Raw genomic sequence first — 18,428 nt, forward strand, 5'->3', positions numbered from 1 at the left:
ACTTTACAGCTTTGAACCATAGACATGCTTCTAAGCTACAATTGATACATTCACTCACCTTTCATCACAAAGGGTTGAACATCACAGAGTAAATATCTTACATACCTCTTTGCCTTACACATTGAAGGAGAGCTACAGTAATAGTGAACAAGAAAAAAGCTGCAGAAGCAGCTGTGCTCCACCATGACCTCTGCACACTCTGCTCGTCCACACCTGCAGGGCAAACACGCCACATTTCTTTTAATGCATTTTTTTCTATTTTCTGTCTTGGATTCACGTAGTTTAAAGAACAGAAGACTCTTATACTCACTCATTGATGCAACAGTGATGTTTACTTTGGTTTGAACGATGTGTCTGCTCTGCAGGCCTGAGACGGTGCAGGTATATGTCCCAGAGTGCTCCTTAATGTCTGGCTTGTGTAGCAGAAGAGTTCCGTCTCCCAGAAGAAGCTGGTCCTGGTCCAGTTCAGCTTGACCCTCCCACAGGTTAAAGGTGTGTCTGGTTTTTGAATCATATCTCAAGATAACTGTGGGCTCAGCGGACGAGGTGAAGGTCCAGGTGAGGGAGAAATTTTGAAGACTGTGTGGGGCGATGCATGGGATGGTCAGCGCGTGACCCTCTTCCTGTGTCATACCCTCTGAAAGATCATTGCTGTTATTTGTCAGAAATCATCCTTTTTATTAAACTACATTATTATGTAACCAAAACGCACCTCTGTTTTTCCGAGAGGCAGTCCACACCTGGGTCTTGTCAGCCGCTATGAAAGAGCAGATGTAGGTGTAATTGGAGAAATTACCCAGAATCCTCAGTGTGCTCTCCACAGTGAGCAGACCCTTGTGGTCTATCAATTTGATGGTTGAATTTTGTAGTGCTTCCTGGTCAGAGGGGGGATCTGTGGCCCATGTCACCTGAGGGATGGGGTAGATGCTGTGAGAGGAGCAGGTGACCATCTCATCAGTCATCTCCATGGTCACTGACTGGATGAGCGCTGGGAGAAAAGCAGAAAAGACAATGTGTTAACACTGTTTGATGGGGATATGGTCACATTTGTGGCACTGGCTACTGGTTATAACAACTTTGGAAGTGTGATTCTCATATTCTTGTATGTTTTGAAGTGAATAGGGTGCCAGAAACGTCACGTGTTGCAAGATGTTGTTCTCTCACTCATGTACCTTACAGTGCTTGCCCTTTAGCTGCTCTGTCAGACAAATCTCCTACAGATGGGGCTTTCTGCTGCACTCCAAAGCCCTGGTCCACTTGCTATGCTGTAGGTCATATTTGGGCAGATGGCTAACACAGCCTAACTCTTGCTGACTGTATCCATCCATTTGTTGTTAACACACAATGGAAGGTTTTAAAGTGAAAACTGGACTGTTAGATTGCAGTGTTCAGGTCACAAACTGACCCTTTTATACACCATTGTTCTGTGGATGTTTTCAGCATTAGTCTCCTCTCAGGATTTGTTAGAAATCCTGCTAAAATGCAAAAATTCTATAAATCTTTTCTTTAATGCATCAATGCTCTTTTACAGTTATCTTCATTAATAACAATATAATAATAATAATAATCCTTATTTGTAAAGCACTTTTCAAAAACAAGTTACAAAGTACAAAGAACACCCAAGAGACAATAGTACAAAAAGATAAAACCATGAAAACATTGAAAAGACTAAAATACAAATAAATAAAAAAATTAGTAAAATGCCAGAACATTCAAACAATTAACAAAATGTCCTTCTTTTCTTAAAAATACACTCAATTGCAATGTAATTCAAAAGCACCACAGACTACATCTTCTAAAATAACAGTAAAGTTGAATCGACACCTCTCTAAAACGGTTTGAACAGCTAACCGTGTGTAAGTGTATAACTTCTCTGTATGATAACATGACAATCCACCATTAATTGTTGTTGTCTGCTTTCCATCTGCTTTACCATCAACCCTCATGATGTCCTCGGGTCAAATTGACCCACTTTCCCACATCAATGTTTTTTTTAACTAACCAAAGTAACATGATTGAATCCACACATCGCTATTTGGCAAGTACAAATCTCTACTTTCATTAATTTCAGGGTGTCTTGTTCAATTTTACAGCATTTGAAAAACAAATTGAAGTGGTATTGAAATAGTATTGAGTAACAGTTGACATATTCCAGTCTGTGATTATCTATCAACATACATTCCTTTAATTTTAGTCAAAACAATTCCTAATTTCTGCTTTTTTAACTTAAACTACATTACCTTCAATTAATAAGGTTTGTTGACCATAAATGCCAAAAATGACTGTAAAACTAAACTTAATGAGTTAGTGTCACGTAGTGTTGAAAATGTCAGAAAAAGTGTTAAACCTTGGAAAAAAAGCGTTAAAAGTGATGAAAAAGGGACAAAAACATTGATTAGAAGCCGCAAAAAAGTGTTGATTTTTAATTTTGATGGGAAGACAACACAAGGGTTAAGACACAGCTAAGAGCCTTTCTGCTGGGCAGTAGTGTGGGAAAAAAAGAATGTGTAATGTTCCACCTTGTTGTCACGTCCCTGAGTGTAATTTATGAATGGAGACGCTTTACCACTCAAAGCTTTATCAGTACTCAATTCATCAGTTTGAGATCAAAGAAAAAAAGCCATAACAACACGGAAGAGTAGTGAAATTGGCAAAATTATTAACACTGCAATTCTGTCAAATTCTACTCACCTTTCACCTCTAGGTTGATAAAGATTTCCTGGTTGCCCTTCCGTGTGCTCGTGTAGCATTTGTATCTGCCCTTGTCTTGAACTTTGACCCTCCTCAGGAGCAGGGAGGCATTGCCGTGAGGGATTTGGGAGTTGAACAAGCAAGTCCTTCCGCTGAAGTGCTTGTTCTGGAGTCCAAACTGGTCCTTGTTGTAGTAGTAGCTGTGAACAGGGATTTGCAGCTTGTACCAGTGGATCACCACAGTGCCGGTGGGTCTGAAGCTACAGGGCAGGATGCAGTCGTCAGGGATGATGCAGGTGACGTTGGCATCTGGTAACAAGACTTAGAGAGGATAAAGCTACTGTTAAGATTCAAGAGCAATGCATTGTTTACACACTTGTAATTCTAACTTAACAGTTTAGAGTTCTGCTGATCAAAATAAATGTATTGCTACATCTGTTCCAGTTTAGTCATTTTTACTGTGAAACACTTAATGTACGGTCCATTTATTCATGTATGTAATGTTCAGTGCATTGTGCAATATTAGTTTACATTTCTATATTCTGTTATATTATTACAGAAAAACACTTAAGTTCCATTTCTTAACCACATCCGTGTGGTTTTTCCACGCTACAGCGACCTGTCAACTCTGTTGTTCATCACACCACTGTTACTTTATCATGTCATTTGTCTCCAAATTCTCTTTCTTACCATTCTGTTCTGTTCTATTTTAGGTTTTTACCTCTTACTATTTATTTCTGTTTTTATTTATGCTTATCTGTGTTTATTTCTGTTGTTTCTACTGTCTTGCTACAAGAACCACACTTGTCACTTGATTTTAAGATGCACAATTGCTACGTACTGTTTTTTTTTATGGTGCCTTGTCTTGTTCTGTATGTCAGTGCCAAATTTCAATTTTCTGCAAATCTAATGGACAATACTGTTATCTATATCTTTATCTAAAATTCTGTATTTTAAGAAATGTACAATGCATGTTTTAATTTCGTGTTTCAGAATTTGTCTTTTAAGTTTATTCTCTACAGTATAACAAAAACAAGAAGAGTAACCATCAAATTCCTTAATAAATACACATTCTTGTGGGCATATTTTGTAGGCTTTTCCAGCCACATCTGTGGTGTTTTGGATTTGCAATGTTTAAAAGTCTGTAGTCTGCAGACTTCACAAACACTTTAGAAAAACAACTGTCCAACTCTGAAATCTAAGAATATATACATATAAATATACATATAGAGTATTAATATTTTGTTTGTGATCAGGTCACCGCTGCTGCACTGCTCATGCTTTCCCTATTTTTTCATTTGACCTCAAAGACACATCTGCTACTGCGGCGACGACAAAAACAACAACAGTGTGGCAAAATTTGTAATTCTCGACTTTTTGCACCATTTAATTGTGGTTCTGTGTCTGATATTTCACAACAGCATGAAAAGAAATGCAAAATTCTTACAAAAGAGTTTCTGTCCTCTGTGTTTTATGGTCCAATAACTACATGAGCTTTTTGTTGCAAATGGTTTTTCATTATTCACACTTTACCCCAAGTTATTGCTCAGTCCCCCAGATGTGTGCAGCTGTTACAGCTGGGTAATGTGGGCTGAGAACACAGTGCAGCTGTGGAAATCAATGCAAACTAATGTTGTCTGCAACAGCTGTAATTACAAATCCCGGTTTCATTCTTTAACACATACTGACAATACATTACACCAACTTCTTGACATATTAATTAAATCTAGTGTATATTTATGCAGTGCTCTTACTGTGGCCTGTCTTGCATTTACAACATTAATAATTATGTAAATTGATAGCATAAAAATAGCTGCCAATGATAATTCCAAAATAAATCTCAAATCAGGCATTGAACCCAAACAGTTTAGCATTTTTTTCGAAAATACTGAACAAAAACAGCATACACAGCAATCTATTCAAAGCATCCTATCTATTTAATTTCCTTTGCCGCGGATAAATCACTCCTCTGTGAATTGTAGGAAGAGATGCTGCGTGTTACAATACCTTTTGAGTTTGTCAGTAACAATTTCTCTAAGATAATAAGCAGCATGATCATTAGTCCATGTGTCTCTGCCATGTCAGACGGCCTTCGCTGAGTTGTTAATCCTGTAACAGTGTTTGGGGTGCAGTGAACTGTTTCTGTGTGATTCCACTTTACATCCTTCCTAACACTTGAAACACAGACTAATTAACCAGCCAGGTAAAAGTTTAACCAGCTTCATTGTGAATGCTTCACTGCACAACACCGCTACTGAAAACGTTCACCGAAACATCCACTCTAATGTTATGTTGTATTCACATTCATGAGTACATGCCATCTCTGCTGTCTGAAAATGTTCAGTATATTTTATCTTGAAAAGAGAAACTCCTATGAATCACGCATCCTCTAATGACAGAAAACAGTGACTGGCTGAGTACGGAAAAAGCAGAGGAAAACATTTAAGTGTATGAAAGGATAAAGTTAAACAAGACACAGTATTTTTTATCTAAAAAGGACATATTCTAAAAAAAGACATGCTTAGTATGTTATCAGTATGGTATTTTTTAACAAAAGCTTTTGTCAAAACCTAAAGATATCTTTAGTTTAAATGGTATAACGGGGGTCTGGGACCCCTAGGGGGTCCTCAGAGTCAATGCAGAGGGCCCTCAACATTATTGTAAATTGTTTTCAAAGTTTTTTCAACAATTGAAAAGTCTCAACATGAATCTAACGTATTGTTAGCAAATGTAAATCCCCACCACTTTTGATAGGCTTACTGGTCAATAAGGTTTTGTAGTCACTTAGATATCCATCCACAGATAATGTTCATCCTATAGATGCCAATTATAAGCAAATTTTAATAGCTTAATATTGAATGCAAAAATGTATGTATAAAGGCCTTAGGCCACCTTACACATTAATAGATACATAATATTATGCAACTTCCTTTTGTACAATGTATGTAGTATGGAGCCCCCGCTCCGTCTCTTTCTAAGTTAAGGGGTCCTTGGCTTAAAAAACGTTAAAGAACGCTGCGCTACAGAGCTCTAAACATATTTTGACAGTTGATGACATCTAGAGGGCACCGATGACATGTCACTTCCATATGTGAATGGCAGCCTGCTGTCCAGCAGCTGCAGGGTCACATGTACAAGAGAGCCAAGGTCCACGTGCATGATTCTTCAAGATAGCATTGCTCATGTCTGCCCTCAATCAACTTTAATCGCAGATTAAAGGCACCATGCCACTTCAATGGAGCCCCGTCATCTGTATTTTGATTATATCGTGGATTCCACAGTTTGTCTTTCTCTGTTCCAGGATTTTGTTCTTGCTTTACTACAGTATCATCAAACATTATTGAGCTTATTTTTTTTTCTCATCGTTTTTTTGATGTTTTAATTATTAGATATTTTCCATGTCCTCAGTAGAAGTAGTAGTAGCGATATCATTGTTTGTCTCCTTTACAGTTTTGAATTGTTAAATAAGTTCCTTTTCATATTTAATTTAATTTAATTTAACGTCACTCACTTACACTGCAATATTGTTTTTCTGTACCATTGCATCACAAAACTTTTACTTGATGCCACTTATATTCAGCCATACCTTCTGCTCAGTGTCTGCTGTTTGCTTGTTTTGTGTTTACTTGTGTATTTGTTTGTTTTTGCTCTTATTGTAGAAAATGCTGCTGCTGTAATAAAGAAATTTTCCCTCTGTGGGATCTAATCTAATCTCTTTGAGAAACATCAGTTACATCAACACATGTATACATTATGGGCATGATGGCAGCCCCCCTAAACTTGCAGCAGTTGCTTTTTTTTCTTGTGTGAGGCAGTGTCCATCATGGATGTGACCATGAAGTGATGAAGTGACACAGTGGGGTTCAAAAAACTGCATAATCATAAACATGTAGTTTGTCACGTAAGTAACGTACAAAGAGGAGCCTTGTAACACATGCTTTTTTGGACTTTAATCAGCTGTATGATATTTTTGTCAGTGTATATTTTGTGATTGATCTGGATTGCATCATATTATTAAGCATTGCTTTAGTTTATACATTTTTTCATAATTCTTGTGGCTTTCAACAAGATTTAAATGCGTGATCACGAAGGAAGGTGCAGTTCTGTGAATATTGTCAAGCATGTAAAAACACAATACAAAACCTTTAATTAAAACCTTTCATGTCTAAATTTATGATCTGACTCCATGTTGTGAGTGATGTTGTTCTGCGTGGGATCATGGTAGCAGTTGGACTAACACTAACACCAACTTTATTCATAATCCTTTTGTTCTAACATTTAGAAGAGGAGAAAAACAGTTCAGAGCCTCAGTTTTGGAATCGTATTCACCGCTCATAAGTGCAACATTTGCAGATGTGGCACAGAAATGTGCTTGTATCCGGCTCTGGATGGGATCCAACCTACCACCACCGTAGTGTACAACTCGAGGGAATATCCTGCAATGTATACAAGTAAGCCACAGGATTTTTATTTTTATCTGTTCAGAATGATGATGAAACTGCTGGTTGTATTATCCCTCTCCCCGCCCTCTGCTGCCTCCAGTTTGTAGGTTACCGAAAGATTTCACCAACCACACATAAGAAGATTAGAGAGGAATTAATGGTATTCCTTTGTCATTATAGGAATAAATTGATATTTGGTTTTAAATCAGAGGGTGGGGACAGTGGGGAGTCGGCTCAACATGATGTGTCAGGAGACGTAAGCGGAGGGATGGCACAGTGGCAAGCAAACTCAACCAGGGGGATGCCTTTGCGTTGGATATCTGACGGATGTTCACCATGTTAGAGGAGATGAAACAGCGGGATAATGCAGAAGTAGCTTGGTGTGTTTGTGGTGGGGCAGAATGAGTGCTGCTGGGACATGGACGTGCTGGTAGAGGACGGGGACAGCTGTGGCATTCCCTGGGCAAGACACTGACGCAGTGAGAGGAACGATTGGGTTCCTCTCATCTTTCAAGCTTAGCTCAACCATGAGAGTGGCCCTCCTGGGCCTAAGACTGATGTGCTTGGCCTGGTTGTGGCCCGTCAGCCACAACAGCAGCCACCTTCCGAACAAGAGGAGACATAAGGAACAGTACGTAGAGAACACCAAACAGAAGCATGGAGGGTAAGCCAAAGTGGGATATCTGTGGTATTTCTTGCATTGTTGTGGAGCAGCTTCTGCTAGAAAACCTTTATTTGGTTAACTTTATTTTGCGGCTACATGGGAGGCTTTTCTGGGTGCTTCTTTACAATGTCATCACAAATGTGGTTAAGAATATGGACCAACAAATATGGAAAGGTGAGAGCAGGCAATATATCTTGTAAGGTGATCTGTGCATTTCACTACACTGACTTTCTCTTTTATTATAAAATGATGTTCAGTCTTAGTCAACATATTGTTAAACATACCGCTTTGTTAAAATGAACAAAAATAATATAATTTAACAATATATTTTTGGTTCACATGAATCTTGTCATGAGGAGTTCTATAGAAGACAGTGCAGACAGATTGGCCTTTCAAAAAAATAAGGTCAAAGCACACAAGAGGCACAAGAGAGGCCCCACAACATGTCCGACCCAGTTACAATTGTGTTGAATCGATAAAGAAGTTGTATTTTCTCTATAGTCAGGCCTTTGGTTGCAATTTCAATAACAATCACTAACTCCCTGGACCAAATGTTAGTTCTGCTTCAAGTGTGTCTGTGTTCGAAAGAGACAGATAGAGATAGAGAAAGAGTTTCTACGTTAAGCTATTAATTGTTCTCTTGGGTTTTCAGAAGGGTGGATCTTAAGATGAAAAAGCTGGACAGCACCAAGTCTTTGCTAATTAAATCTGAGCAGCTGCTTCGGATTGAAGACCATGACTTTGCAATGCGGCCCGGCTTTGGAAGTAAGACACAAATCTAATCTTGTTTGTCTATCTGTATGCAGTATAAATATTTTATTCTACTTATTCTTCTTTCTTTTTATTTTCATTTTGTCATTTCTAAAGGCTGTGTGCTTTCCTGGCAACTCAGTAGGGTTATTGTAGGTCACTGTGCTGTCTTTGGTATTACGTCTACCAAAAAAAACCTTTAGTGACCTAGATTGTCTGCGGCGTGAGACAATGACTGCAGACAGTAGTACAGATAAAATAATCTGAACTGCGTACTTATTTGTGTGGGGGAAAGGAAAGCATGATGTTAGAAAAACAAAAAACAACAATGTTAATTTTAATTTCCATATCTGAGATTGTAGAATATGTACAGCAAATCTACATACTGCATGCGTTTTATTCTTTCTGTGTCTAAAAGCTAAGCTAGATTTTGTTTTAATGTTGTTTCTTCTATTAATTCAAGTGAATTCTGTGAACACCATTGAACACCATTCTTGAAAAGTAAATGCAGCAGACGCTCCAAATAACAGGCCTCTCTGAGTACAAACCTCCAAGGAGTTGTGACTCTGACCTGTCATTTAGCATTTAGCATCATTAGTGTGGGTGGTTGGCTTGATTGCACTATAAAACCCTTGAATTGATGTGTACCAATGTGCCTACAGTTTGATTTTCTTTTTGCACGTTTGAGACCCTCGCACTCGAGTACTTCTCTACCACATGTTGTTTGAATAATTGACAGCTTTAGTGGAGGTGACGAGTTCACCCCAGTCATTTTGACCAACCTTTTGAAGAAAATGGTCAATGAGACTGATTCCTATAGTCAACCATTTAGCTGTTACTGAATCATGAACGTAAATCCAGTCAAAAATAATGTGTTGGGATTGCTTCCCGGTGCCTTGCTTATTGTAGTCCTTCAGGTTTGTATTTATAGTCTTGTACCTCTGACCTTTCACTGCAGTCACTCTTTGTTGGTATCAGAGAGTTTCATGCTCATACATAACCTCAGTGACCTAACATTGGAAAAAATAAAAATAACACTCTCAGACCTCTAGGACCCTACCTGCTCAGTGTAATCTACCCCTCCCCCCATTTCCCTTCTCTGCTGTAATCGTAGACTGATGGTTCTGAGTGCTAACCCTCATTAGATAATGGCACAGAGAGAACAGGATGTTTACAGTACACATCATACATTTACAGTGTTCTGCTACTGGACTATGACACAAAGACACCACACCACGTTGGTCATTTTTTTATATTTAGGTTGTATTCATTTGAACATGTAAACTTTGTTCATAAAAACGCCCAATTTAAAGGACAGGCACACCCCAAGAATTCCTAGATACACACATGTACATATACATATACATGCATACACATGTTTAGTATGTAAATGTGTACAGACGTACACATCCTGTCCACAAGTACCATGCGGCCTCTCTAAGACATTTAACATGTAATGTAAACATTTGCCTTATTTGGCTAGTTTTGCTTGAGACATTGAGAAATTGAGAGATTTTCAAAGGCACCACTCTCTGTCATGAGTTTAAGCCACTCTGTACACTCTAGCCTATGTGGGCTCAGTCCAAACTCCGCTTTAGTGAGCAGAGTGTCCATCAACAGATATAGTTGTGGGGAATCTGTTAGACGTTTTTCCAACACCACCTTCCAAAAAAGCAATCTACATAGGATATTTATTGAGTACAATATAGTGGTATTTAAATGGCATTGTAACATTTCAGTTTCTTGACCAAATGTTTGTATTTACCCAGCCAGCACGGGCACCTGTGCTTGGAGTCTCAGTTGAACCTATTTGTAACAGTGTTTCAGTAATCGGGCCAGTGCAGGATAGCAACAACAAGCCTTGGTTTATATCCTGGCTCTGACCCCTTTTGACTTTTTCTCTTAGTATTTGTCTGGCTCTACTCCAGGACATATGGTTGTTTTAGTGAGCACATTAAAAGCAGAATAATTTGTAATCTTTTACAAACATACAATGTTTGTAATTTTTCTGAAACAGTATAGTGCCCAGTCAAATATTGTAAAATGTATAAAAAAACATCTTCTAGTATTTTGCAGCCTTTTTGTGCATACTTAGAGTGCAGCAGACTTGTAGAGATGATGATGAGGGTATAAACCATATCAGTTGTAACTGATGAAGTGATGTTGTAGCCTAATGTATTAAAAGATTATATGATCGCAACTCTAACGCTTAAGAACCAGCATGATGTCATCCCTTTCATCAACCTTTTGTTTCTGTAGTCTGCAAAATGTAGTTTTTGTTGTATAGCTCAGCAATGGGATTTACACATGAAAAATCTCTGACAGATGTGCAGCACAAGGTTCACAGAGAATGTGATCCAGCTGTTGCTCAAAGCTGATCCATTTCAACGTTTGACTTTTTGCAGGCACGGCTATTCCTGTCGGTATCGATGTCCAGGTGGAGAGCATTGACAGCATATCTGAAGTGAACATGGTACGTGCCACTATAGGGTTTTCCAGTTTGTCTAAAAGTACATCATATCTTATTCTCTCTGCTTGAACACCACTGTTGTTGTTTGTTTGTTTTGTCAGGACTTCACCATGACTTTGTATCTGAGGCATTACTGGCAGGACGATCGGCTGGCCTTCCCCTCCAGCAACAACAAGAGTCGCACCTTTGATGCACGTCTTGTAAAGAAGATTTGGGTTCCTGACGTGTTCTTTGTACACTCCAAGCGTTCTTTTATCCATGACACAACCATGGAGAACATCATGCTGAGGGTTTTCCCAGATGGCAATATCCTCTATAGTGTCAGGTAAAACAAAACTAGTTTCTCTTTACGTTACTCTTAAGGAGATTATCATCAAAGCAAGAATGATTGAAGCAAGACTAACTTTTGCTAAACAGCAACAGCGCCTATCGTGGCCACACATGGTGATTACAGGATAATGGCACATGGAACTTGACTTTATTTCCCAAATGTTTACTCACTTGATTTAAAGACTACATTATGTGTATCTGTGACATGTTAAAATTTTGCATGACAGGGGAGGAAAAGTAGAGAGGAGCAGTACATTCCACAAAATGTATCAATTATGTAAGTTACACAGTTTGCTAACATTAGCATGGCGGTGTGGCTGTAACAGCAAATCCTGTATACAGTATACAGAAGTGCATATGAATTCAAATGTATATTTGTGAAAAGTAGAGTGTGACATTTTTATTTAAAAAAAGTTACATAATCTCTCTTTAACTTCACCTGTGCATATAAATCTAAGTCCATGAGTCATGATTTAACTTTTACTAAATTATCAGCCGAGATATGAAAACAGTATACTAGAATGTAAGGTTAAGTGAGCAGTACCTGAACTGTATGTAGATATGACGATCTAGACGCTTTCAGATCTATGAAACCCAGGTCCATCTGTCAAGGAGGGCCCAAAAAGATGCTAGAATGAATAGGTGTCGATGCGGGGAGGGGCCTATAGAAAATGCCTTTCTAGAGGGCCCAGAATTTTGTGCTATGCTTCTGACTGAGCCGGTCGGGCACAGACATAGTAGTGAATCAACAAATTCATGTCAGCTCTACCATCAGTTCAGTAATGTTGCTTTAGATCCCTTTTGACGTCTTACTAGTTGACTGAGATTAATGTAGCCTAAGCATCTTAAAATGAATATAAGATTTTCTGTAAACACAGTAGCAGATGCTGAATTGCTTGATTTGTCTGGGTGTTTCTTTAACTGTAAGCTGTGTTTTAGGATCACTGTGACTGCACTTTGCTCAATGGACTTCAGTAGTTTCCCTCTGGACACACAGAATTGCTCTCTGGAGCTAGAGAGCTGTGAGTATCAAACTTCAGTTGGGACATCTTTTATGAATGCCTTATAAGTTTCCCAAAGCAGTTTTTCAGATGATTTATGTCTAATATGTTGCATTAAATTTGCACAAAAATCGACTTCACCTAAAGTGCGTGCTTGGCATGTTTTGCTGGAACTCACACAACCTTAAATACACTGATTCATACTTTAAAAGGCACTGGCTAGTGATACTGCTGAGCTCATTAAAGTGCATACAACGGGATCCATGCTGCTGGTCAAAAACACTATTAATGATACTTATGTGACAAAAACACACAGTGTCCAGTGCATTATAGACTTCATAAACACACAGTAATCATTGCCATCTTCTCTTTGACTAAATAAATCGTAATCCTTAATCCTTATTCTTTATCTTTTTCTCTATGATTACCATACATAGATTTAAGCATGAATCCTGTTCTCAGAGTAAAGTCAGGAGTCCCATTTCTGTGTGCCCTCTCCTTTCCTCTGAGAAAAACATCCATGACAACCAACATGTAAAGGTGTTACAACCCCTCTCTTCTCTCTTAAAGATGCTTACAATGAGAACGACCTAATGCTCTACTGGAAGAACGGGAACGATTCATTAAGGACTGACGAGATCGTGCTCTCTCAGTTTTTTATTGAAGACTTCCAGCCTTCCTTTGGGCTTGCCTTCTACAGCAGTACTGGTATGTGAAGTTAGGGCTTTGAGGGCCCCTCTGAGTTGAACCCAGTTTGGGAACAATCAGAGAGCTCCTTATTTAAACTAAATACAGGGTGTACCACAACAATCTGTACTGTTTTTCTGAAAAATATTAGACGTTTATACTTACACATCCAGTCTAATATTTTGTTCACCTTTACACCTACGGAAAACAGGGAGACAAGTGTGATGATGACTAGTTTATGACAGCATCAGAGTCATGTCCACAAAAATAACAAAATAAAACTGGGTCTCTCTTTCAGAGAACTTTCACCTCAATCTATTCTGTAGCGAAGTATCAGTAACACTGTAGTTCTAAAGATCCTTAAGGAATAATTGCACATTTGGGGAAATATGTTTACTTTCAGCTAAGCCTACTTTTTGACACACTGCATGCTTCTACTGCCACATTTTAAGTGTGAGAAAGAAGGATAGAAATAGGGCCAGGGAGATTTTCAATGTGAAATAAGCTTGGGGTCCTATCCGCTTTAAGATTGTTATATAACATCAGCTCTAGACAGATCTGCCCCAGAAAATAATCTCTTTCTCATCTAAGTTCTAGGTTCTGCCTGTTGGTCTTGTGTTTTTTTGCAGTGATTGTCTTGTTCTCTGCTGCCCCACCCATAATGCCCTGCTTCTCCCCCTGCCTCCCCCCCTCCAATTTCTGTCCATTTATTTCTGTTTTAGGTTCGTACAATCGTCTCTACATAAACTTCATTCTCAGGAGGCATATCTTCTTCTTCATGCTTCAGACGTACTTTCCCACCATGCTAATGGTGATGCTGTCCTGGGTGTCTTTCTGGATAGACAGGAGGGCCGTACCTGCCCGTGTCTCTCTGGGTACTGGGACCACGTGTCAATGTGGCCTTTAACACATGTTGACATATGTATTCAGAAAATACTATACTACTTATATTTTTATCCAAAATCGGTACAAAAATTTTGACCACACTTAGTTTTTTCTGTTTTATTTAAAGGAATACTTTGACATTTTAGGAAATTAGCCTATTTGCTTTTCTACAAGAATTTAAAGAAAAGATTGATACCACTCTCATTATTTTATGCCAAATATGAAGAGCAGCCAGTAGCTGTTTAGCTTAGTTTAGCACAAAGGTTGAAAACAGGGGAAAACACTTTGCCTGGCTCTGCCTACCAGCACCCCTGCAGCTCACTAATTACATAGTTATAATAATAATATAATAATTACATCTTATTTGTTTAATTGGTACTAAGGCCAATTTTAACATGCAACTTGAGTATTTCATAATGCCTAATGCTTTCTAACTGATAATTTGAAGGATAACATTTTTAATACTTGTGTGTTTTATTGGTGCTTTCTGTATCTAGGCATCACCACGGTTCTGACAATGTCCACTATCATCACTGGCGTCTCAGCCTCTATGCCACAGGTGTCTTACGTCAAAGCCGTGGATATCTACTTGTGGGCAAGCTTCTTGTTTGTCTTCCTGTCTGTCATCGAGTACGCTGCTGTCAACTACTTCACCACAGTGGAGGAGATGAAGAAGCTCAAGAGGGCAAAGGTCATCCCTATTAAGTTTTTATGTGGCCTAGAATATAACATCTTCTAAAGTCATCATATTAGTCTGGCAGAAAATGATTTCCTACCATCTGAACTCTCCTCTTTTTCTATTGTTGCTTCAGATCCCCAACTCGTATGACGCCGCCCAGGCTATGGCGTTTGATGGCTGTTTCCATGACAATGACATTGACCTGACTTCTTTTCCAGAGGTGTCCACCACCCCAAATACAGAGAGGAACACGCACTCTCGAAACTCTACTGTCTCCGGACCCACAGAAGGCACTAGACTACGCCGCAAAGACCCTTTAAAGCTAAACCTCAGCTTCATTATGAGCAACAGCTACATGATCGACTCCTACTCCAGAGTTATATTTCCCATGGCTTACCTGCTGTTCAACATTATTTATTGGAGTATGTATACATAGTACACAAACTATGCAGCAAACAGTGTTCCTTTTTGACAATTTTCACCATTAAACAGTGCAACACCAACAGGCTACAATAAGACAATTTGAAAAAAAAAGCTGTTCTCCTGTGGGATTTGACTTCATGTTTTCACAATGTCATCTGATGGACATACAGCAGATATCTAGCATGATGTCTTCTACTCAAGGAGTGTTCAGTTGTCTCTTGGAGAAAATCTAAATCTGTTGCACTGGATGTCTGTTACTCTTGCGGACGTTTCCGTGTGTTTTTGGCATGCCTGTTTATAAGCAAAAACAGTTCATTCAAACAGATAGGCCCATACACAGTATGTATTTCTTAATTAGACACAAAACATCACATTGTCTTGTAAAATACATGGATGATATTAAAGATGTGTGTGGAGCTAAACCTTTTCTGACAAATATTTATTTTAAGTTTTTATTTTTATTATTACTTTTATTTATTTACTACTTTATTTTGTTTTTTGTTTATCTCAATCAGCACACAACATCAATGTTATGTACATGTGTGAGATTTAGCTACAAGACTAATTTTTATCTATGGTCCACGTCTCCAGCTGAGATTGAGCCTAAACGCTAAAGGTGCAGCCTTAAAACCCAAACCATGAGTTAATCGAAGCTTTAAAGAGTGACTCCTTTCACATACAAGTTGTCATGTGATTCATTAAGGACTTGTTGATGCTGGCTTAAAAGCTGAGGATTTAAAGTTCATTATTGACCGTGTAAACAGCAGTGGAGAAAAGATTTAATACCTAAAGCATCAAAGCCATACCTCCATCTGCTTAGGATAATCATGCAATTAATGACGAAAAGCTCTAGAAGAGCTACTAAATGGACCTTGAGGTGAGATTATTTTTTAAACTATTAATGCCATGTATAGAAAAGACGCATGACACACATGCACACACAATCATTGGATTACAGCATGCACGCAAGGCAACAATATTAGACATATACAGTTCATGCATGAGACTCAGGATGCAAGCTTTCATTTGCCTGGGCTGGAGGCTTTTAACCCTACATTTGTGATGCCATAACATTTTGAATAATTGATCTTTGACACTGCGTATTCAATAAATATTTCAAAGTTTATATTGTATTGTATTATATAAATGTCTCAGTGTTTGCAGTGAAATATTCAGTGTAATATTTTAATATCCCTAATAGTGCAAAATGTATTTTGTGGTTTTGCTTTACTGTGTACAATACAAAAAAGACCACATTTTATGCGGATTTATGCAAAATAGAAATTAGCAGATCATGTGTTACACAAGGGGTTTGTATCATGTATGTCATATGTATATTTAATGTAACGCCTGTACAACTATGGTGAGTTACAACATTAACCAGCTGACACAAGTAATAGCTCAAATGCAGAGTGTCACACACACAAACTTCCCCAGACCCTACTGAATTCACTTGTATATCTTCTGAGGCTTGCCAGGCTCGGGAGATTCACTCCCCTTCCCAGGATTACCTCGAAATCAAGACAGGGTAAAATAATAAAAGGAGTGTTTGAAGGAAAGGTGGTGACAGCCCAGCTCATCACTCGCCCCAACTCTTCTGAGGAAGCTGTTTCTCTAATTGGCAATTAAAACCAGACAATTAACACCCGCCAATTTTCACCACTGCATCCACAGGAAATGCTTAAACACATGCTCGGTTTGACAAAAAGAAAACGCCAATCTCCTCACCTCACTCAGATCCCAGACAAGCACCCACTTATGTTCTGTCTGGAGTTAGGGATTAACATTTGATGTTAAGAGGGCTAAGGAAGAATGATAGATGGTTGTTGAAAAGTTATCTACACAATTTATCAACAATGAGAAAAGAAAATACGCACCTGGAATCACAAAGCCAAAAACACAAGCCCAGTTTAGCTGCCAGCAAACACTTGGGGAGCTGAGTGAAAGTGTTCTCACTCAACAATCACCTGCCATCCTGGAGAAAAGATGGAGAGAGGAGGGTATTAAATGCCATTAAGTCAGTTACTTCTGCTTGCATAACATATGCTATGGTACATGAAGCCAGCAGGACGTCAGATTAATCAAAGGTGATTGATGGATAATGTGATGAAATGTGACAAGAGCCCTGGTGTGTGTGTGTGTGTGTCTGTGGCTAAAAGTGACCATTAGGTATTAAAGGACAGGTGTGTAGGATGTATTGGCGTCTAGCAGACAGGTTGCAAAATGCATGAATGCTCCTCCGCTCGCATCTCCCCTTCCAAGCATGTAGAGAACCTACAGTGGCCTTCAGGTAACATAAAAAAGTCAAATGACCTCTCTAGAGCGAGTGTTTTTCTTGTCCGTTCTGGGCTACTGTAGACACATGGCAATGCAACAGGGCGGACTCAGTAGAAGAGGACCTAGAAGTGGATCCCCTGCCTAAATATGAAGAGCTTGTTCTGAGTTGACAAAAACAGAAATATTCTCTGTTTTAGGTGATTATACACTAATGAAAACATCTATGAAAACTGTAATCCATTTCTGCCAATAGATCCGCCCCTATGAGTTAAACCCAGTTTGGGAACAATCAGAGAGCTCCTTATTATAACTAAATACAATGAATGCCACAACAAGCTCTACTGTAATTCTGAAAACACTGCAGGTCTAAACATCCTGAACGTTCCCTTTAAAGGAATAATTTCACATTTTGGGAAATATGCTTACTTTCTTTTTGGCCTACCTCATCTCTTAATATGAAGCTACAGCCAGCAGCTAGTTAGCTTGGCTTAGAATAAGGAGTGGTAGCAGAGGAAAACAGCTTTGTGCACCAATTGGTGTTTTTTGTTACAGGGGCTTTCTGGTTTGGTGTTTCTCTTTAGAGAAAAGCACTCAACCATTAACAAGTTCTTTTAAATTTCGAGGCCTTTTTTTCATGCCATTTTTTTTCTCAGTATTATTTAAACGCTTATATCTGGCATAAAAGTATCCACTGGAAAACAGCCTGCACCCAATGTTAGAAGTTACAAACAACATACATTGGGTGGTGCTTCAATAAAACAAATATTTTCTCTAACCCCCTTTGCATTTGCACAGTGGTCTATACAAGTCATACCAACAATTGACAATTTGAGAAATGCATCTAATAGGTTTTGACTGCACTTGGCAATCTCTTCTGGTGGAGGTGAATGCTGCAGTATGGGACATCATGCAAAATACTGAGCAGCAGAAATTAAAGCGATAATGCAATTAAACCCTTTTAAATCTCCCTTCAAACAGAATAAAGACACCACTGAAAGAAAGACATTATTTGGATATACTCTGCCATCAATATGCTCCCCGACCATCTAACTCACTGGTTCTTTTATAACTGTTAGATTCAAACAGATATAAAAACTTGGCTTGTGATTATCTTTAGCCATCTGCCTCC

At 38.6% G+C, this 18,428-nt stretch overlaps 1 protein-coding gene across 1 annotated transcript; it reads left to right on the plus strand.

Annotated features, from left to right (window-relative positions):
- The first annotated feature begins 7,660 nt into the window (after positions 1–7,660).
- gabrr3a (gamma-aminobutyric acid type A receptor subunit rho3a) lies at positions 7,661–15,122 on the plus strand. Its single transcript, XM_034890551.1, has 9 exons — positions 7,661–7,797; positions 8,450–8,562; positions 10,953–11,020; positions 11,119–11,342; positions 12,287–12,369; positions 12,919–13,056; positions 13,758–13,910; positions 14,418–14,611; positions 14,733–15,122. Exons 1-9 carry the CDS (start codon positions 7,661–7,663, stop codon positions 15,033–15,035), a joined length of 1,413 nt encoding a protein of 470 aa, XP_034746442.1. The 3' UTR covers positions 15,036–15,122.
- Positions 15,123–18,428: the final 3,306 nt, after the last annotated feature.

This window comes from Etheostoma cragini, chromosome 13 (genome assembly GCF_013103735.1).
Source record: "Etheostoma cragini isolate CJK2018 chromosome 13, CSU_Ecrag_1.0, whole genome shotgun sequence".
NCBI lineage: Eukaryota > Metazoa > Chordata > Actinopteri > Perciformes > Percidae > Etheostoma > Etheostoma cragini.

What these genes read in the sequence shown, in the direction of transcription:
- gabrr3a (XM_034890551.1), top strand. Translation starts at nt 7,661, where the DNA reads ATGAGAGTGGCCCTCCTGGGCCTAAGACTGATGTGCTTGGCCTGGTTG. An exon ending in ACCAAACAGAAGCATGGAGG is followed by an intron (nt 7,798 to 8,449) that starts GTAAGCCAAAGT and finishes TTGGGTTTTCAG; the next exon opens with AAGGGTGGATCTTAAGATGA. An exon ending in AATGCGGCCCGGCTTTGGAA is followed by an intron (nt 8,563 to 10,952) that starts GTAAGACACAAA and finishes GACTTTTTGCAG; the next exon opens with GCACGGCTATTCCTGTCGGT.